This window comes from Sapajus apella, unplaced genomic scaffold, assembly GCF_009761245.1.
Source record: "Sapajus apella isolate SASKATOON/1434 unplaced genomic scaffold, GSC_monkey_1.0 scaffold53, whole genome shotgun sequence".
Classification (NCBI taxonomy): Eukaryota; Metazoa; Chordata; class Mammalia; order Primates; family Cebidae; genus Sapajus; species Sapajus apella.
This window is the reverse complement of record NW_022436993.1, coordinates 14,137,349-14,159,318: the sequence shown is the minus strand read 5'-3', so window position 1 is coordinate 14,159,318 and position 21,970 is coordinate 14,137,349. Positions and strand designations below refer to the sequence as shown.

The 21,970-nt window shown below is 44.5% G+C and overlaps 1 protein-coding gene and 1 long non-coding RNA gene across 17 annotated transcripts in view; one reads left to right on the top strand and one right to left on the bottom strand.

The window, feature by feature from the left end:
- Positions 1–9,542: 9,542 nt before the first annotated feature.
- The window catches only part of FRMD4A (FERM domain containing 4A), a 672,294-nt gene continuing 659,866 nt past the window's right edge, over positions 9,543–21,970 (bottom strand). For 12 of the 16 annotated variants that reach the window (XM_032244153.1, XM_032244154.1, XM_032244151.1 and 9 more), the window contains 2 exons: positions 20,190–20,286; positions 11,730–12,858 (listed from right to left, as the gene is read on the bottom strand). In XM_032244153.1, the coding sequence (XP_032100044.1) occupies positions 12,756–12,858; positions 20,190–20,286 (200 nt within the window). In that variant the 3' untranslated portion in view covers positions 11,730–12,755. Of the gene's footprint in view, positions 12,859–17,695; positions 17,768–20,189; positions 20,287–21,970 lie in introns of all 16 variants that reach the window. The other 4 variants (XM_032244152.1, XM_032244146.1, XM_032244161.1 and 1 more) reach the window with 2 other exon arrangements.
- LOC116527238 lies at positions 10,879–21,569 on the top strand. Its single transcript, XR_004258444.1, has 4 exons — positions 10,879–10,965; positions 13,865–14,448; positions 20,102–20,201; positions 21,082–21,569. It is a non-coding gene; the product is annotated as an uncharacterized LOC116527238 (long non-coding RNA).

Here is a 21,970-nt window from a genome sequence, read left to right as displayed (position 1 = left end):
GATTCATATCATTGGCTCCTTTTCAGCCACATGTGCCTGCCCTTGCAATGCCACCACCCACCCCCAGCTACCCTGCCCCGCCAGGTTAATGCTTCTTAACACAGAAGGATGGTAGAACTAAGTGGGGCAGTTTGAATGAAAGGGAACACTAAACTGAGCTGTGCCTTTCCTTTGTCTGCATATTTGCATATGGATTGTGCCTCCTCCCTCCCCCAGTACACTCCCATGAAGCCCCTAAAGAATAACTTTATCCCATAGCAATCTATGGTATGGTGTCAGATTGGGAACCTTGAGCTGAAAAGCACTTTCTCACGGCATATTGATGCAAGAGCTTCCAGCTGTCCAGAGCACTAGCGCCAGCGCCAGTCCCCAGAGGGTTGCTATGGGAACACTGTCATGGCAAGTGGTTTTCATCACTGACTCTGCAGTTCTATTGGCTGAACTATAACCACACCCTAGTCCTTTAATGGTTAACAGTAACCTTACAATGATTTGAAATTTAAAAATAATCTCTGGTGGTGTGGAATAGCTAAGGAGTGCAGCGTGGCCAGCCACACAGCTGTTTCTGACCCCATTCAGAATTTTGGAAAAATGCTCTTTATTTAATGTATTTTTTTTGAGATGGAATCTCTGTCGCTAGGCTGGAGTGTAGTGGTGCGATCTCAGCTCACTGCAACCTCCACCTCCTGCGTTCAAGTGATTCTCTTGCCGCAGCCTCCTGAGTAGCTGGGATTACAGGCACATGCCACCATGTCCAGCTAACTTTTGTATTTTTAGTCGAGACAGGGGTTTCACCATGTTGGCCAAGATGGTCTTGATCTCTTGACCTCATGATCCACCTGCCTCGGGCTCCCAAAGTGCTGGGATTACAGGCGTGAGCCACTGTGCTTGGCTGGAAACATGCTCATTTAAAAAATGTATTTTGGGCCGGGTGTGGTGGCTCACGCCTGTAATCCCAGCACTTTGGGAGGCTGAGACAGGTGAATCACGAGGTCAGGAGTTTGAGACCAGCCTGGCCAATATGGTGAAACCCTGTCTCTGTTTAAAATGTATTTTGTTGTTGGCCAAAACAATTTATCATAAAAGCATTGATGAATTATTTTCCCCCATTGTAAACTTTATACAACTTGCTTAAATGACTCCTCATGTGCCTCTGCTGGTTATTCTCACTAGTCCACTTCCTTCTGTTTAGTCTCTTCTACCCTCTCTTTAAGCACCAGCTTCCTCAACTTTTTCTCACAGTGTTCAAGCGTAACACGTGATTTTATCAACGAGAGCAGCTGAGAATTTTTGAGCTGCCTTTCGGTGATCTCAGACTCATTCACTGAGCTTCAGGCTGGGACAGTGAAGAGTCACTCCCAAAATCTGCTGTCCTGGCCTTTCTGAACTCCCAGTTTTACATCTTGCCAAAACTAAATTGCCTTTGTTGCCAACTGCTTTTCCTTTCAGACTCAGGAGATGTAAGGACCAATGAGTGTTGTAGTGTGAGCCTGCCTTTCTAAGTTTGGCCATCCTGGGAAGTAGGAGCGTAAAAGCTGTAGAATTTGAAACTTTTGGACCACAACTCAAAGCAAACAAGTACATGGAGACCCAGTAGTACATGTACACAGGCATGTATACCTGAAACAAAAGCACTGGCCATACCATGTGCAAGGCATTCTTACGTTTTCTACTCTGTTGTTTCTTTTAAAAATAGGTTGGTGGTTATCGTCAAAATTGGTTGACAGCTCGTTAATGCATGGTGGTCAGTTTGAAAATCACTGATTTTTTTATTTCTAAAATTTCAAACTTTTATGGTAATTCAGGGGTACATGTACAGGATGTGTGGGTTTGTTACATATGTAAGCACGTGCCATGGTGGCTTGCTGCACAGATCGTCCCATCACCCAAATATTAAGCCCAGCGTCCCACTAACTATGCTTCCTGAACTTCTCTCCCCACCCCCACCCACCACCCTCCAATAGGCCCCAGTGTGTGTTGTTACGCCTATGTGTCCATGTGTTCTCATTGTTAGTTCCCACTTAAAAGTGAGAACACGTGGTATTTGCTTTTCTGTTTCTCTGTTTGCGAAGGATAATGGCCTCCAGCTCCATTCATGTCCCTGCAAAGGACTTGATCTCATTCCTTTTTATGGCTGTGTAGTATTCCGTGGTGTGTATGTACCACATTTTCTTTAGTCTGTCTTTGATGGTCATTTAGATTGATTCCATGTCTTTGCTATTGTGAATTGTGCTACAGTGAACATACATGTGCATGTGTCTTTATAATAGAATGGTTTATATTCCTTTGGTTATATGCCCAGGAATGGGATTGTTGGATTGAATGGTATTTCTGTCTCTCGGTCTTTGAAGAATTGCCACACTATCTTCCATAATGGTTGAACTAATTTACACTCCCACCAGTAGTATAAAAGTGTTTCTTTTTCTCCACAACCTTGCCAGCATCTATTATTTTTTAACTTTTTGATAATAGCCATTCTGACTGGTATGAGATGGTATCTCACTGTGGTTTTGTTATGCTTTTCTCTAACGATCAGTGATGCTGAGATTTTTTTTTCATATGTTTGTTGGCTGCATATATGTCTTCTTTTGCGAAGTGTCTGTTCATGTCCTTTGTCTGCTTTTTAATGGAGTTGTTTGGAAAACCACTGATTAAAGCAATTATCAGTAGAGTTAAAGAAGGAAATGACCTGTTAGATGAATCTAGGGCAAAAGGACTGTAGCTCTTTCTTGATTTTTTTTAACATGGAAATAACACTTGGCTCTCAAGGTTAGTGTGAAATTTAGCAGATTATAGAACCTCAAATACTTCACAATGCTAAATACTTCGTAGTGATATGTAATTAATATGTAATTCTGAAGTTAAAAATGAGGAGACATCTATAGAAGAATCAAGAGAAGCAGCTTTTAAGTCATCTCTAAGAAAATTGGCAGTATGTAGGTGAGCACCTTGGGCTGGCTGCACATTGTTGGATAAAGTAAGATTAAATGAGGTATTGCAAAATAAATGGGAGGTCAGTTAACGTACAAGATAGGTTTGGCTAGTTGTGGTGGCTCATGCCTATAATGCCAGCACTCAGGAGTTTGAGACCAGCCTGGGCAACATGGTGGGGCCTCATCTCTACAAAAAATACAAAAATTAACTGGGCATGGTGGCACGCACATATGGTCCCAGCTACTTGGGTTGAGATGGAAGGATCATGTGAGCCCAGGAGGTTGAGGCTACAGTAAGCAGTGATCACACCGCTGCATTCAGGCCTGGGTGACAGAGTAAGATCCTGTCTCAAAAATAATTAAGTATAAGACAGGTTTGAGGCAAAAATAGATGCAAGGAGTCTAGTGTTATGCACCAAGTGTCTTTTTGAGAAGAAAGTGGTTTGACCTTTTGAAAGTTATTTCCTAAGACTCGGTGCTAAATTAAATTTCTTTTAATGTAAATTTTCTTATTGGCAGTATAATATATACACAGAAAATCACTAGAGTACCACATCATAATAGGTTTTTCACAAAGTAAACATTTCACAAAGTACAAGTAACTAGCGCCCAGATCAGAAACGGTAACTTATCAACGCCCCGGAAATCTCTTCATGTTCTCTCCTAGTCATAGCCATGGTCCTAATTTCTAACATCATAATCTTAAAAAATATCTTTATTGATGTGTAATTCACATACCATTTGTTGCACCCATTTAAAGTGTACAAAGGTTTTCAGTATATGCAGAGTTATACAACCATCACCACAGTCTTAGAACACTTTCATCATTCCAAAAAGAACCCCGTTTGCGTGTGTTTAAAATTCGCCTGTCTATAAATGGAATCAGACAGTATGTGCTTGACTTCTCCGACTCAGCTTAGGGGTTCTGATATTTATTCATTCTCATTGTGTGTAGTTGTGGTTTTTCAGTCTTGATGCTGTCTCTCACAGTTTATTCTGCTGATTATGGACATGTGAGTTGTTTCTGTTTTTTGCATGAGATGTTTTGTATATGTTTCTTGGTGAATATAAATTTCTGTATTTATATTCATAAGAATGTATACCAAGGTGTGAAATTTCTGGGATATAAGGTATGTATAAACTTGGCTAGTAAAGTTATTGTCAAAGAGTTTTCCAAAGGGCTTGTACTGGTTGACACTCCCACAGCAAGATGTGAGAGTTCAGTTACTCTACCTCCTTGCCGCCCTTGATATATCCTCTGTCATTTTCATTTTAGCCCTTCTGGTAGTCATAATGGTATCACATTGTGGCTTTAATTTGCATTTCCCTGATGATTAGTACAGTTGAGTACCTTTTTCATATGTTTAATGGAAATATGTTAAATATCATTTGGATGTTAAATATCATTTGGATATTATCTTTTGTGAAGTTCCTGTTCAGTATCTATTTTTGTCCATTTGTTCTCTACAGAATTGCCTTTTTCTTACTGATTTATAGTACTTTCTGTATTCTGGCTACATATCTGTATTGCTAATACACCTTCCACTCAGTGGCTTCCCTTTGTGCTAGATTACTTTTTATGCAATGGGGAAATAATCTTATGACTAACTTAAATATTGATGTAACCTTTGTCAACTATCTTTGCCCGATAGAATTTATAAAAATCAAATAATGTGTCAAGCTTAAATAACAATTCTTCCTCTTGTTTAAATGACATGCTTAAGAGAGTAAGATCTGTGAGAAGAGGAAATTATGTGAATTTTTGCACGTTTTTGTTAAATGTTGTATTGGATTGCTTTCATTCGAGACATGGCTATTTTTGTTTTGCTGCTTTTGGTGTGCAAGTTTATGTGCCATATATGTGTGGTGTAGATATTGCTAGTTACTTACCCAAATTTCATTCTCTCTCTCTCTGCTAACAGAGCCCTAATATGTTTGGAACTGTAATGTGCACAGTTAAAACAACTTGCCCTACCAGGACCTTTTGTAGTGAGGGTTGGTCATGTCACATGATCCTGCCAAGAAGATACAGACAGAAGTCTGTTGGGTGAGTGGGATTTCCTGGAAAACTGTTGGTTTTCTAAGAGACAGAGAGACTTAACTGACATAGATATTTTCTTTTCCCTGTGAACATGATGCATAGGTGCTTGGTGTCCATCCTGCGATCTTGATGATGAAGATGTGCTAAATGCTGCCAAGCAGAAGATAAAGCTTGGGTTTTTTAAATGGCGTCCTGGAATCATTTTATGTAAAACTTCAAGTGCTCTATTAATATTTTACAGAAAACTGAAGAGATGGGAGATTGAGAGGGAGAAAGAGAAGGTTGTTGGCGGGGGAGGGAGAGAGATTTATTATAAGGAAATGGTTGAGAAAATACATGATTGTGATTTCATCATTTTGAGAAAAGCAGCTTGATCTGCTTTGACTTGTTATTACTCAGTTCCTTCTGAGATAGCAACTCAAGTTACACTAACATGGGCCAGAAAGTGCTTGTGTTTTTGACCTTTATAAAATTTTTTAAAAATTAAAAAGCTGAAGATTAGTTTGTCTTAAATATGATAGAAATAGATTTTATAGGTCTCTTTGAGATTTGAGAGCCTGTTAGTTCATCCTTTGATTAGGAACCTGTAGCCAGGACTCAGGATAAGGGCCCAGTTTCTGGTCAGGAGAGGTGGTTGTGAGGCTGTTGTCTCAGCTCAACACACACCTTCCATACTCTACTTTGTCATGAGACTCTGCAAACCACATCTGTCCTTTGCTGGGTAGCTTTTTGTTAGGATCCACCAGGAACAGACGTGTAAGAGATTGGAACGTGGAGGCAGGAAAAAGGGAGCTGCCCCTTTCTCACTTCCTGTTCCTAACAACAATGGCACAGTCGTGGTTCTCGAGAAGCTGAGCAGTGGCTCTTCACTCCAGAAGGAATCGTAGGTTCCAGGGTGTGCTTTTCCACACGCGTAGAACCAGCTTCATCTTGCCACTCAAAGATCGCAGCACTGTCGGCCGGTGCCCCCTCTTCAGAGTTTTGAATCCCAGCTCTGTGGGATCCTCACATTTCTGAGGTGCCAGTACTGGGGTAGTGGTGTTCACTCCTGACGGGTTTCACTCCCAGCTCCTGGAAAAGCTTCCACATTTTAATGATCCGGGCCATGCCTGTGATTCCCAGCCCTAAGCGTGGTGGCTGCCTACTGCCGTTGTCTCTGTGATAACTGCCCATTTTTGCCTCCCACCTCTTCACTCACTGGTTGACAGTCGTTTTTCAGTCATCTCTCTTAGAATAATTGCTGTGGTCTTGGTCCGAGATACAACAGGCAACCAGGTTTTCAGCTTCTGGAAAAGAGCCATGAGATCCAGGTACGCGTCTACACAATCCCAAGCTCAGGTGGATTTTTCACTAGCTTTCCTTATCACAACATAGGGATCTCTCCCTAGATGATGTGATTCACCCCCATGGGGAGAGCTGCAGGATTAGGGGAAACAAATGTTTCACCTACACCCTGGTCATGAAGACCTCTCCTTGCTCCCTCCTTGATTCCCACCCTGCAGTTCCTAAGACCTCTGTCCCTTCACTCCTCTGTTTTTCCTACTTAATCAGCACCTTTTCAGCTTCCGTTTTCTCTTTAGTCAGTCTGGATCCCATTACCATCATTTCAGTCACCCTCCAGTCCCGTCTACCCTCGCATGCTTTTGTTGCCCTGCATACCCGATGACAAAACACAAGCCAGATTCATTCCAATCTCCCTTCTCCCAGGCTGTGACACTGTAGTAACTGCTGCTGGAGGAAATTCACAGTCTAAGCATCCACTGTCAGCCAGACCCTCCCTGCCATAGCTCTCCTGACGCCTCTGCTCTGTCCTGATCCTACCCTGCTGCCTCCTTCCCATCTCACTTGGAGGGTGGCGTCACCTACCCTTCTCATACAGCTTGAATATGGAGGCAATCCTAAGGTCTAGTTCTACTTCCAAACCCACCAGCATCTTGTCTTACTTGCTTTGGAGAAAAAGCTGTTCCTCCTTCTGTCGTAGGCTAAATCTTCCACTGTCCTGCTTTTCCTAATCTATTATGTTACCTAAGTTACTTTCTGTTGCCCCCCTCCACTCTCAGTGTAATCTAAGTCTTAACAAGGGTAGAGAATTTGCATCTGTTTTGTGTAGATGTGAGGTGCGAGGAAAAGAAAGCTGATGAAAAATAAAGCCGATGAAAAATCTTGGATGATTCTAAAATGTTTGGCCTGAGCACTGGAAGGCCTGGAGTTGCCTATAACTGAGCTGAGGATGGTCATTCGTGAGGCAGTTTTGGAGAGAACAGTCAGGAGTTTAGTTCAGGATGTGTTAGCACGTTAGACATCCATGTGGGGATGTTGTGCAGGCAGTAGGATGTACAACTTTGAGAGAGGAGGTCTAGGGTGTAGGGATAAATAAAGATGTCGTCAACATAAAGATGGCATTTAAAGCCACGAGACTAGATAGGAGCTTTAAAGAGTAATTGTCAGTAATAAAGAGGAGGAGTCTAAGGACTGAGCCTGGGGACACTGCAATGCCAAGAAGTCAGGGAAGAAAAATTACCAAGGAGATTGAAAAGGAGAGCCCTGGATGACGGTAACAGGTGGAAAACCAGGACAACGTGGCATCCTGACGTCCCAGTGAAGAAAGTGTTTCAATGAAGTGTCCCACTTCTTCACACTCCAGCAAGTGTTGCTGGCAAGTGATACTAGATGAAAACAGAGTTAACCATTGGATTTGGCATTGAGGGGAGCCATTGTTGGCCCTGACAAGAGCGGGCTTAGTATAGTGGAGGGGATGAAAGCATAGTTGCAGTGCGTTTGAGAGAAAATGGATTAATGAAGGAAAAAACAGCTTGTGGGGATAAAAATTATGAAGGTAGAAGTGGGTTTCTGATTAGAAAGCCAGTCTTGGTGCCATTATAATTTTATGGGCTCTTGCAGTTACTGTCCACACTGCTTTATTCTTCTGAATGCAGTGCAGGTTCTTCAGCTGTTGCCTGAGTAGATAGTGACTTTGCTGGAGAGAACTCTGCAGCACTTCTACTTTTTCCCTGCCATCTCTGACCACTCAGCTTAGGTCCCATTGAGAGACGCCCTGTCTACGCACTCATTGATCGCTTATCCTCAGGAATAATTTTAATCTCTTGTTCCTGTTTAATGCTGGTGACCTCCTTTCCCCATATTTGTGGTTGTGTGCCTGTCTGTCTCATCTGTGAGAGTAAGCTTTTAAGAACTGGACCTCTGCACCAAATGTGCAATGAAGTGACTTTGTTGGAGATCCATTGCTTGCCTGGTGGCTCTCATCAGTGTTGACTTCACACTCATCTTTTTAAAGGGTTTTACATAGAACTTTTTTGAACTGGTATTCTGGGAAAATAAACAGTTGGCTGTTTGCAATACCTTCTACTAGGAGTGGGGTCTTTACTTTGTGTTCTCTAATATCAACTGTTTGGAATTATCTTTTTGGCACAATGAAAGGGGAGACCGATAAACAGATTGATAGATGAAGAGGTGAGAATTAGGAAGGGGTGGGAAAGAAATGGGAAGAGGATCTTCCTATCCAGTTGCTTTCATGATAGAGCTTCATGAGAAGATAATAGGTTAATTTGCTGAGCTGTGACATATTTACATGTAAGAGACTTACATAAGGTTCCTTTAAGTGTAGATTATTTTGAGATGGGCTGGTTGCTTCCCCAAGGAATGGAGGCTTCAGGGTCTCCCATGGGCAGTTTTTAGGATGTAGGAAGTAGAGAACACTCTTGATGGGCCGACTTCCAGATGTGATTCTCAGTGGATTATCTTTGTTTTTGGCAGCATCACCTGGCTCTAGTGGCCAAGGCTTCTGCTAGGCTTCCCAACCAGGAGCTTTTCATCCAGGGATGCTGCTGGAGGCCAGACTTCCAGTTTTGCTAGTGAGAGATGCTTGTTAAGTAAGGGGGCCAGGGATTAAATTGCAGCAGTCTCTACTCAGGTCAGCCAGTCACCATTTCATCCATAAGTCAGGGGCTCTTTGTACTTGCAGTCCCAGTAGGTACTTGCTGTGGTGGCGTGATTTAGACTGAGTGACAGGGTTTGAGCTGCAGTGTGAGTATAGAGGATCAATGATAGTCACAGAGAGGATGAGCAGCCTGTGTGAGTGACCCTCTGCATCTTACGTGGAACCAAGGGACAGCATGGAGAGACTAAGGATGACCCTTAAAGCCTAGCTTCCTTCAGTGTTCCTTCTGCTGTGGACTGTCCTGCAGGGATGGTACTCAAGCTGACACATATTACACATGGGCAGCTGTTTGCAGAGAACAGAGATAGTATCCTGCTAAGGACTGACCTCTAATCTCAAGTCATTTTTTGTAGTAGGAGGAATACATGATTTACACAATATTGTCTTCTACAGTTAACAAAAGGAAACTAGAATAAGAGGGATTTCGCCTCTGCTGATCAAATAAAGCTGCTCTGTATCATCTAGCAAGCCCATAAAAATACCATCCATAGACTGACCTTAATAAAGGAGCCCCACTGAGGACAAAAGCACCTGAATTCCAGATTCCTGGAGCACACGCAGGCATTTATCTCTGACAAAGGAACAAAATCTCCAGGAGGCAGCTGGGATCTTTTCATTTTGAAAATGCTTTAATAAGTGTTGACAACACTGTTTTGCAAAATGTAAAGGTACTATACAAATTCTTAATACAAAAAGAATAAATTAAAAGCAGATTTCTTTTTTAATTCTGCAACTTTGTCTACAACGTACATCTTTTTCATTGATTACAGTTGAACAGAATCCAGTAAAATCATTTTACATGCTCTACAGTCAGTTTCAGGAGCAACCTAATCTTTTTTCCCCCCATTATTAAACTAGAGTCCATTTTACACAACTCGTAATAAACTATTGACATGAATGTATATGTAAAACTTTACACCTAGTTAACTAAGCAGTAACTGGTCGTCTGATAGCACCTGGATGGGGTTTGCTATATTTAGAACTAAACTAATACTGAATGAAAACAAATTGGAATTTTAACAGATTCAACACTCACCTGCATATAATAAAATAAAAAATCAACCTGGCTCACAACATAGTCTGATGTATGTGTTTCCACCAGTCTTCTGGCTGAAATAGGCAATTTCTTATATGCATCCGAAGAATCCAGTAGGGGCTTTATATCAGACCAGGGACTTCGCATTTCACCTTATTTTGTTTTAAAGAAATAGGGATATATAAAGAGTTTGCAAGTGCTTGTGTACAGTAACTATATCGTTTCCCACCACACTGATCATTAATCATGTCAGCCTCAAAGGACTAACGCTTTATGTACATTTTGTATTAACTGAACTCAGCGAAACAGTAAAACCTGTTTTACTTAATATCTGTCTTGACTACCAGACTATCCTGATGTTTGCTGGAACTGTAATTCCTGCTCCCACTCCGTTTTTCTCTGTCCCCCAAATTGAAAACATAACCCAAGTTTTTAGACTTTTTGCCTCTCATTCCTTGCTTCTCAACTGGGTTAGAATCTTGATTCAGTTTTTTCCAGACTAGATTTCACACTACTATGCATGGTGTGGAACCTGTAACATGTAACCTCATCACTTTCTGTTACCCTTTTGACTTTTCCTCTTGCACACAGTTCAGTCTGATTATTCATGAATCTTCTTTGAGAGAACGAAAAATGGCCCAATGTATAACGTTTCTGAATGCGAAAGGGAGAAAAATCCCTGCTCTTTGTCGCTCTGACCATGAAAATAAAAGCAGCAAAAATATCCCCCCATGAATCCCTAGAATCATTTAATAATATAACCGATTTCTGTTTATCCCGCAGGTGGACACCTAAAGTGTCCTGGGAATATTGATCCCTTCTGTAAGCTGCAATCACCAGTCCAGCCATGCATGGAGCTGGGAAAAGCAGGCCCTGAATCGTCTACAGAGACTTGGTGGAGGAGGCCACGGCCCGCCTTGTCCTGGGCAGGCCCCAGCCAGGTGTGAGTGCCCCAGCCCAACTCTCAGTGGTCTCCATGCTGCAGCAGAGGAACACCGTGAGTATTTATTTTGTTTTAATGTCCTTCCTTACCCTCCTGGTCTGGTAGAGCCTATGGTTATTCTTGGATTCCACATACATGAAAAACGAAGATTTTTCTGTTACTTTGATGTTAAAGCTAATTTCAGTTCTGCTTTCCCACAAAACTACCCCACCCTGGCTCCTGTCCCTGGCTGTCAAATGCCTTTCCAATAGGAAGTCATTAGAGAAAAAATACCACCCCCCACCCCCCACCACTTGCGCTAAAAGCACAGCATACCACCTCTGCGGAAACCTTTTTGTGCCATCTTGAATAACCCAACTAAGGTTGTGCACTTGTTAGTTATTATAAAAGTAGTTTTGAGGCCTTTGAAGATTGATGGCTTTCCAGTTGTGTTTGAAGCACAGCTCAAAACACATGTAAACGTGCAGCTCCCACACGTTACCTTTTCTTCCTCTTTCCTTCTCTTTTGGTGCCTGCACACAACTGTGGTGCATGACAGTAACTGATGATGTAGACACATGGGCCCTTTGGGAGCTGCAATTTTTTTTTTCACCCCTGCTCTGCCTGTTGGCTAGTAGACACATGAGTCAAATCTTTCTACCTAAGGGCATCGTTGGGTTCTTGGAGTAAGTGACACACAGGAGAAGTCGGATCTGAGCTCTTTTGTCACACAACTGCTAACAAACAGAGAATGAGCCACGACAGTTAAACACTGAATGGATCGCAATGTGCTTTTCCCTTGGTTTCCCATAAAAAAAGAAAATGAAACACCTTGTGCAAAAAAAACAGGATATGCTTTTACTGGTTGTTTTAATGAGAGAGAACCACTTTTGGCCATTATCACCTTACGTTTACTACAGATCCTGAAAGGAAAGCAGCTCTGAGTCTTGGGTTTGGCTGAACCCCCTGCTTGGACTGGGGCTAACAGTACCCTCCACGGCTCCCGCGGGTCTCTCTTCATGTCCAGATGGATGGCGACTGTGAGTCAGCAATGCCAGCCCAGACTCCCTCGTCTTCACCGTTGCATTGGGTTAGTGTCTCAGGCTTTCTACGGAGAGAGAAGTGGACCATGAAGGGAGAAGGCTGGAGAGGGCACCAGTGTACACAGGGCTGACCTTCACTTGTGTGTGGTAGCAGTTCAGAATTTAAAAGCAATTTCCTTGCAGAAAGAATGTCTTCCTCTTGGTCCCTCTTAATTTTTTGTGTTTTTGTTAATCTTTGGCAGCACAGAACTGATCGTGGTCCTCCGATGCATCTCTGGTGTCGAGAGCTTGCTTTCCTATCCTCCCTCCCACACAGCCACTCCCCACAAGCTGTCTCATCAAGGAATATTTCAGGTGTAAACTCAATATGCCACAAGGCCTCCTCTTGGTGAAGTGCTTTGTTGACCTGTGGGTGGCAGGCTGGACACAGCTGAGTCATCTTTCTGGGTCACCCTGTAACTCAAGTCCCCTTTCCGGTTCTCTCCCAGCACGACTTGTCTGCAGGAATTGGATGCCAGCTGGCCCCCTTGACGATTCCTGGCCTAGGGGCTGTCATGGCAGGGGGAAGCCACCAAGGTGCCATTGAGGATTGGTGTCTGGCTCTCTATGGGTAAGAGAGCCAGGGGACACACAGTGGGACCGGAACCTTCCAGAATGTCTCCTCAGTCAGGTTTTCAAAGGGGAGGGAATGTGGAGACAGGAGAAAAAAAGTGCTGAGGGCCGAAGCTGGTGCAGGGTGACGGTGCGTCTGGGTAAGGCAAATGAGAGGCAGTGAGGTGATCTCAGAATGGCGTTGAGGCGGTCAGATTAGGCCGGGCTGGCTCACACGAGGGTTCCGGGCTTGGCTTTTTCCTGCCCGTACCACTGGACGTCAGCTAGTTCTGGATAGAGGGAGGAATCCAGGAAACAGCTATCATTGTAGCTCCTGCAGGAGGCCCAAGAAAGGAGATGAGACAGTTAGTGGAGGAGGACGCGTTCAGCTTGACAGGGCTCTGTGCTAATCACGTGTCGTTCCTGTACAGAGCAGTGAGGCCTGAGACCCTCCACAGTGCGGTGTGTACAGAGGGCCCCCAAAGACCCTCCAAATACACACAAAGGGGCCTCCTGTAAAGGAGGAAGATGGAAAGTAACACTCAGTGCAGTGGTTCATGAGTGTGGCTGCATCTGGGGAGCACCGGGGAACTCTCAGAAATACACATGCCTGGGTCCCTCTGCGGGGAGACGCAGGCCTATTACGGTCTGGGGTGTGTGAACACTCGGGCTGTCAAAGCTCCCCACCAGGTGATTCTCAGATGCAGCCAAAGCCAGAACCCCTGCGCTGTTTTCCTCAGGTGTCTTTTTCCACACCACAGCTCTGTGAGACCCCAGGGCAAAACAGGTGTCACTAGGAAATTTATATTCTGTCCCAGAAGACCATTTGAAATGTGAAGTTTCACTATAGTGAAACTGCGGTGGTATTTTGAATTGTGTTTTAAAAGTTTTAAAGAAATCAATGCTGACTTTGCTTTATTCTAAGTAAAATGTATTGTTTTGTGATTATAAAACTGTGTTCATTTGAAATATGTAGAAAAGTCTAAAGAAGAAAATAAAAGAACATATTTTAGGTAGGTATCACCATCTAGGTTGGGTAGAAGTCAATCTTAAACAATCATAGATACGTGGATGTCAATAGTCATTACTAGGGATCATGATTAGGAAAAAGTGTCTCTCCAGTGATCCTGAATGAGCCCTTTGAATTCCTCTCTGGCAACTGATCTCCCCATGGGTAGTGCTAGGGGAGTGGTCAGGGATGGGTGACAGGAAGTGACCCTACGTGAACCCAGCGTAGTTCACGGTGGGTGAGTTTTAGGAGCATTTCAATACCAAACACAGCTTCACGATTGAGAATCATCAGTCATATCATTTTCTGTTTCATTTGCTAACTTCTCCAGGAACAACTGGATGTTGTGAATGTTTCTCACCTGGCCTTAAAAAAAGCATGAAAGCTGAAAATGCCAAGGCATCTGTGCACATGCCGGCGGATTTTAATGAGAGTCCTGTGCTTGGAGCACCAGAAATAAACCAGCTTCACAAGCAAAGTAACAAAAGGCCTTAGATGATGACACTGGCCATGTAGGTGGTAAGTGGATGATCCTGGGACACCTGTCCTGCACACTGTCCACCCTGACTCAGCTACTTCTGCAACTGTGCCTGAATAACTGGAAAACTTCTAAGGGGAGAAGTGGCTGGGCCCTCCAGGGGGACAATCCCTCCCTAACTCCATGTGATCTTGGTGGTGCTCTCTACCACGGTTCCATCCTCGCTCCCACGGGGATCAGGGGACGAGGAAGCCAACAGGGCCGGGCCAATGAGAGTCCCCTGATCATAGTTCCTGGTTCAAAGATGGCCACATGCCTGAGCAGCTTTGAAACCACAAGGATGTCATTTCCTCCTCAGAACGAAGTTAACAGGTGGAAGAAGCAGAGCTAGAGATGGAATGAGACCCAGCCAGCCTGGGCTCCAGTGACATCAGCCGGTATGTGCTCTTGTTTGCTTATGCTTGTTGAATTGAGTTTGTTTTCATATGAAGCTAATGAATACTGGCACATTTAAGTAGTTTCTTGAACTGTTGATGTAATTCTTGTTTCTAACACAAGCACGATCTGCGTCTGTTTGGGACAAAAATTCCCTAGGAGGCTTCGTGAGGTCTAAGGAACCACTTTAGCCAGTGTTTCTCAAAGCAGTCCTGTGAGATGCTCTGAGGGAAAAAAAGGTTCCATGGATAAGTTTGAGGACTCTGCCTTTCAGAGGCCTGAAATGTATGTGAGACATATATTAAAGGTTCTGAGAAGTCCTGCATTATTATGCTGTTTGACTCAGAACTTCTGGAACAGTACCACCTATTAACACCCACAGGGCATACTTTGAAAAATACTCTCAAGCTAATATTATAAAATGTAGTTGACTCTCTTGTATGTTGGATCCTAAAGAAAAAGTTGAGTAATAATTGTATCACAAATACCAAGTACTTTTGTGACAATATAACCTGCTTCAGGGGGACTAAAAGTCCACTATGTATTGATCATAAAGGCTCAAGGAAAGACCACTGAGTTCAAAGCAGCGACGTCTGGATAAGGCAGATGAGGGTAAGGGTTCTTGTGGTGGTTGATTTGGTACATGAAGAGCCTAGCTCTTGGCTGGCCCATGCTGCTCTCCTGCATTTCATCATGGAGGCTTCTGGGTCACAGAATCCAAGTACGAGAAAGCATTGAGATCTGGATGATGGGATGGGAGATGCTGGAATGGCGGTTTGGTTCCCAGGCGGCTCCCAGAGAGGCCGCAGTATGGAAACCACTGGCCTGCTCCTGCCTCTGAGAAGGGTGGAACTTGCAACAGTCCGGAAAAGGCTGTGAGTAGTCCGACATGTATATTTTTTTTTCCAAATTAAAATTTATATACTAAAGGAATAAAAGAAAAAACCGAAAATGAAGCCGGAGAAGAAGTTTTATTTTTCCAAACTTGCGACGTTTTCTTAGTGCTTCCCCATTGTTATTGAAGTATGTAAGGTTTTTTTTTGTTTGTTTTTTTAGTTTTGCTCTTTGTCACCCATGCTGGAGTGCAGTGGTGAGATCTCGGCTTATTGCAAACTCCGCCTCTCAGGTTTAAGCAATTGTACTGCCTCAGCCTCCCGTGCAGTTGGGATTACAGACGCGAGCCACCACGCCCAGGCAAGGTATTTTTAAAGCTATAAATGTTGCTTCCTGTGTTGGTCTCTTAGGTTTGGGGAAGAAACCTTGTTGTGGCTGCTGAGCTAAGCCTTTGTCTCTCAGTACAAATTCAATTTTATGGTAATAGTTAAGGAATGCCGTGTGCTGTGAAAGCAAAATTAACAAGAGACCATTTAGGAAGCATTTATTCTTCACGAATAACACAAATGGGAACACTAAATAGTTGCTGTAGTAAACCGAAGTCAGTCATTCACTGGAACCTGAGCCAGGGCAGGATGAGGATCTAGGCATGCCCTCTCAGCTATGACCAACAAGACTGGCTTTGACCTGGGCACTCTGGGTCACAGAAGTGGTGACTTCAGAATCTGCAATATCCTGTGCCTATGGGGACTTTTCACTGCAAGAATGCCCTTTCCCAGGGCTATGCTCAGAGGTGTGTGGCCTGCAAAGGGTACTCGCTAAGCAAGGGCCCCCTGATACCAGACAGACGGCAAATTCACCCACATCTCACTGGAGTTTGTGATTTATAACTGCTTGGCATAGGGGAAGTAAGGCTGCTAGGAATGAGGAATTTCAAACTGAATTATTACTGTAAATGTATATTTCAGCAGTCCTTTCTCTTCATAGCTTAGTCATATTTGAGAAACATGGTTTCACTTACAAAACCAACTGGTGACACATACTTGGGTTGTTGAATAGTCCCACAGTTGGTCACAGGCCAGAGGATGGGTGACAAGGCCCTGTAGACCCATCTGTCTGTCTTACCTGGTCTGGGAAGGGGCTGCCGCTCAGTCTGTGTCCATGCACGTGCACATGTCTGCATGAGCATGCACTCTGTATGTGTGGAGGTATTTCAAGCAGACTTGCCTACATTCCCACAGCAGCTCTTTCAACCCTGGTTAATTCTCACATTCTGGCTATCATCCCTACCTCCATCACCTTGAACAGATGATCAGCTCCCCCATCCTGGGGGAGAAAAAGGCCATTCTCCCTGCTTCAAAAATGTTGACTCATGACATCATCCTCTTCTTTTTTTCTGGCATGTGGTTGATGGGGTTGGAAGTCCACCTTCCTTCCAGTGCCTAATTTGTTCATACTGTCCTAACCTACTTTTCAAGTCAATTTTTTTTTCTACAGTAAAAAGGGACTCTACTGTTCACCACCCTTCACCCTCGTCTCTGCACTTGGAATGATCTCTCCCCATCTCCACCTGTCTAAGCCTCTCTCCTCCCACCAGAGGCCTTTGTGTCTAAGTCTTAGAGCGCTTAATACATAAGTGTGGCAGTTTCTCATGCCCCTCATATATCTCCTGATAGGCAATTGGATTTCAATGCCTAGTGTCCCAGTCAGACTGTAGTAAGGGCCCCAGGGCTAGGAACCAGACCAGGTGGTACACAGGTTTTCTGCCCCTGTGCTTTGCAGATTTCAACGTGCATTGATTTACTCAGGAATCTTGTTAAATGCACATCAGGTTCAGTAGGCCAGGGTGGTGCCCAGGGTCGAGCTTTCTAATGAGCTCCCAGGTGATGGTGGTAGAGATCAAAATGCTGGCTTTGGATTGAAGAATGTAGGTAGAACATGGTGACCCTGAAACATACTTTGGGGCCAGGCATGCGGATCACTTAAGGACAGGAGTTTGAGACTGGCCTGGCCAATACGGCAAAACCTCGTCTCTACTAAAGATACAAAAATTAGCTGGGCGTGTGTCTGTAGGTACTAGGGAGGCAGGAGAATCGCTTGAACCTGGGAGGCAGAGGTTGCAGTAAGCCAAGATTGCGCCACTGCACCCCAGCCTGGGAGATAGAACAAGACTCTATCTCAAAACAAAACATACTTTGGGGGTCTTTTCTGCCAAGTAGTGTTTACAATATCTAACATAGGATGCAAGAACCTTCATCTAAACATAGAGATCCCCATGTATCTAGAAATATGGCATAAATACAGCATTCAGATGCCTCGTTGTGGAAATGGTGAGATAAAGAAAAGCAACATGTAGGCAGCACCTGTGGGAACACAGACTCATGGGCAGAAGGAAGCAAATTCCCCTTACGGTACCTCTATTCATCAGTACTTTGGTGAGGTGGAGACTCAGACCCATCCAGAATGGGTGAGTTTTCTGTTGCTTCTCTGAACAAAGGAAAGCAGAAGGAGGAAGAGAAGAGAGGTCATGTTACAGAGAGGAACTGACACAGACACGATTAGTAGCTTATTAATACATCGGAAAGGCCCCTGATTAGACACACGAGTTAGTGACAAGCCATGCAGAGCTTTCAGTCCCCATAACTGAGTCAAGACCTAGTTTGGTAGGAGGGCTGGGCCCTCTTTGGTACTTTTTACTCATGGCCTCATTTCTTATCACATCATAGCAAACAGTTTACAGTTTATGTCAAGAACCAAAATAGCTCTTTTGTTTCAAATTTGTCTTGAGTCCTCACTAGTTGTAGATGCTGAAATAGGCAAGTTTCAAGACCATCTTAAGTGCACAGGACCCTGAGGAGTGCTTGTACATTTCAGAGCTTGCTGCCAGTGAAATAATACAATCATATATTTGGATCTGGTGACACTGGGCATGATTCAGAAAACTTGGAAGCTCTAGAGAGGGATCTTGCGATCTGAAGTTTCATATTTAAAGGAGGTGGTTTAGTCAGTGGAGGTATGTATTACATATACGAAAGATGTGTCTTACTTTAATGAATTAATCTTACTGAGACTCTTAGACCCTAAACCTTATAGAGGCGGCCTGGCCACACAGGTGAGAGCTGGGGTGTGGGTGGTATCTGAGTGAACGTTAATGATCTATAGTAAGGACAGAGGGGCAGCCAGTGCCCAACGGACGGAGAAGTAGGAGTGGGCACAGCACCAAGCTGGTGGCTCCCGTTTCCCTTATTTGAAAAAGAATCAGAGGCAGCATGGGATCGTTCAGTGACTGTCAAACTTGAGCGTGTGGCAGCATTACCTGGAGGGCTTATTAGACGGTAGACTGCTGGGATCCACCCCCAGAATTTTGGATTTTTAGGTACAGGAGAGCCCGAGAATTTGCATTTCTGACAAGATCCCAGGTGAGGCTCACTCGTGCTGCTGCTTTGGGACCACACTTAAGAACCACTGGTGTAGTGGATAAAGACAGGGTTTGAGGTCACAGAGGGCAGGGCTAGAATTCCAGCTCCCTCCAGCTGTCCGACGGTAGGCCAGGCACTTATTTTCCCTGAGTCTTAGCTATGAAACTAAAACATCTGGGTATTTCCCTTGCTAGGGTGTGGTGAGGATTATATAAGCTCATATGTGTTAGAAGCTGCTCCCAGCCTTTGAGTACATAGCAAGCACTCGATAAATGTTTGTTAGGACCCTTTCTTTCTTGCCAAAAATGAATGTGCCAGAAAACCTGGTGTAAAATTGCTACAGACAAACTTGTAGGAACAAAAATGTCGGCCAGGAACCTGTAATCCCAGCAATTTGGGAATCTGAGGTGGGCAGATCACCTGAGGTCAGAAATTCGAGACCAGCCTTGCCAACATGGTGAAACCCCTTCTCTACTAAAAGTTAGCCAGGCATGGTGGTGCATGCTTGTAATCCCAGCTACTTGGGAGGCTGAGGCAGGAGAATCACGAACTGCGGAGGTTGCAGTGAGCCGAGATTGTACCACTGCACTCCAGCCTGGGCAACAGAGGGAGACTCCAAGTATGAGAGCCTGAAGGGCAGGCAGTGGAGTCCATTCTGGAATTGTGCTTTTCTCATGATTCAACTCACAGTTGTCAGATTTTTCTAGACATCCCCCGATGCTCCGACAAACTGAGGAAGGGGACTTGTTACTCCTCTAACCAATAGATGTTGACAGAACCTAACATCTACTTAGAGACCATATCTCGGGCAACAGAAGAGGCAGCTGCTGAAGGGCCAGGCAGGTTACCTGTGTCTGCCAGACCCTCCAGTCGGTCAGAACAATCTCACTGGCCACAATATTATAATGCTCTATGCAAACATATAAAGCTATCAAAGAAGCTGCCTTTTGGTTTCATTTATTTTGCTGCCTGTAGCCTCCACTGAAAGGCTTCAGGGCACCTGATCTCCTTTGTCAGCACTTGGCCAGGACAGAGCCTTTTTTCTTGCACCCTGAGACACCCTAAGACAGCAGATGTCACCTGCCTCTCAGTTAATTAGCTCGCTCTCTCCTCCTGACATTCTTGCCAGGCATTTTGAGTTGGCCTGGGTATAATCTGAACCGAAATCAAATGCTACCTGGAAATGTGACCCGAGCAGCACAGTCCCCCTTCCTGCTTCCATCTCCCCACATCTCAAGGACCACCGCCTACTTTAAGAGAACACAGACAGTTCACCTCTGTACAGGCACAGCCAGGGAAAGGAGTAGGCAGAGGTGACAGCAGATCATGGGGCTTCTCTTGAAGACACTTCCCAGTGATGAACCCTCATTGTCAGTTTACTGTCTTACCCTTATATCACTAGGATCTGAACGTCTGTGATACTCTTTGGAGCTGACACAGTGAAGAACATGGAATAAGAACCAGGCCAAAGGCCTGGAAGGAGAACTCACCCAGTCTGCCAGGTTAGGATGTGGTGGGGGCTACTTGGGGGGGTGGCTCCAATTTCACTTGAGGGTGTTGAGCTTCTCTGGCTTTGAGGTAAGGCAGCTGGATGCAGGTGGTGCAACAAAGGCAAAGAGAAGACAGGGATCAGACACAGGTGAAGGGGCTTGTGACTTGCTGGCCGACACCAACCCAGTGGCCAGAGGTCACCCTGTCCAGGAATGCTGGAAAGGACCCCATGGCAGGGTCTCAGCCTCCCTATGGCAAGGTCACAGTGGGGAACCATCTGCATGCCGCCCCCCGACCCCACAACCTCTGCATCCCACCAATTGCATTTTCTCCCCACTACCATGCACCTTCCTTCTGAGCCAAGCTGACCTGGGATCCTAGGTCCCCACTTTGCCATCACGGAGTGGCCATAGGGATGGTGACCGCTTCTGCAGCAGCAAAGAACCTGATGCCCCTATGTCCTTTGAGTGAGACAACACCTGAGCAGAGCTCATACAGGAAGGGCCTGTTTCTCTCCATTGTGAAGACAGTGCACCCAGAAAGGTTCTTAGAGCCTGCGCTCTCTGCCGTTTCATTACTATCATTGCTACTGTAGTGCGTTTGGAAAAAAGCAGGACTTTTAATAGCGCATCCAAACCTGACTGCTAGGCATTTACTGATGCAGGCAGATTTAGTAGGACGTCAATCCTACTTAAACGCATCCTTTGCTTTCTTGGGGATGGAATCTTTTCCATCAGTAAACTTCAGATACAGCTTTTTAAAAATTTTAGTCTAAAGTATGTTCCAAAAGATCTACCTAATCTCCTTACATAAAGCAAATCTACTACACAAGTGCTGCAATTTTGATAGAACATAAACACTCTTAGAAATTGCTGGTTCTTTATCTGATAGGGTCACAGATGATCGTGCTCAAGATGTTCCTGGGGAGTCAATGGCAAATTTCACTGTGCTGTTTTACAGATGAAGGAGGAATATAAAGAAGGTTCCAGGACCTTGAAGTCCATGGAACTCCCACGACTGCCTGATCTCTGGAGCTTGTCATTTGGCGAACAACAGGGATATGGGAACAGAAGGCAGGAGCCTGGCTCACTTGGGCAGTCAGCTTCTGCCTCTTTCCCTGCTGTCTCCAGGCACCAAGAATGTCCTACAGTTCCCCCAAGATGAACCCCCCATTACCTTTCAGGTCACTCTGTTTCCCCTGATCTTTGTCAAATTCCTGACTCAGAGCTCCTCCCATTGGCTTCTGACTCTCATTTTATTCTCAGTGTTAACCATTTCTGTTCTCATTCTCCCTTTTATGAGTGCTGAGACCAGAGCGCGAGGCAACTGCTCAGTGCTGGTCATCACTGACACTGTTATTAAATAACTTCATAAGGGAATGGTTGGTTTCTACCTTTTTTTTTTTTTTTAAACTTGATTCAATACTGCACAATGCTGTGGAGTACAAGAATATAAGGTAAACCTTAACCTTAGATTATGGAAATTTTCAGGCATAATATCAAGGATATTGAAGACACTTAACTAAAATTAGTGTGTGGCTATGCCATATCATCATTGAAATGGGAAGCCAGGAGCAGTGAGAAATTCTGTCAGATGCACTCCCGGCCCTCTGTTTATCAGCCAGTCTGCCCCTACTTGGGGAGACACTGGCCCAATCTCTAGGATTGACCCAAGCGCATCCCCAACCCCGCTTCCTTTGCAAGCTACAGCTATGGGCTCTCACTTACTGGGATCCTCTCCTCACTAGGGTAAAGGCGCACCTTTGGTTGGATAAAGCTGG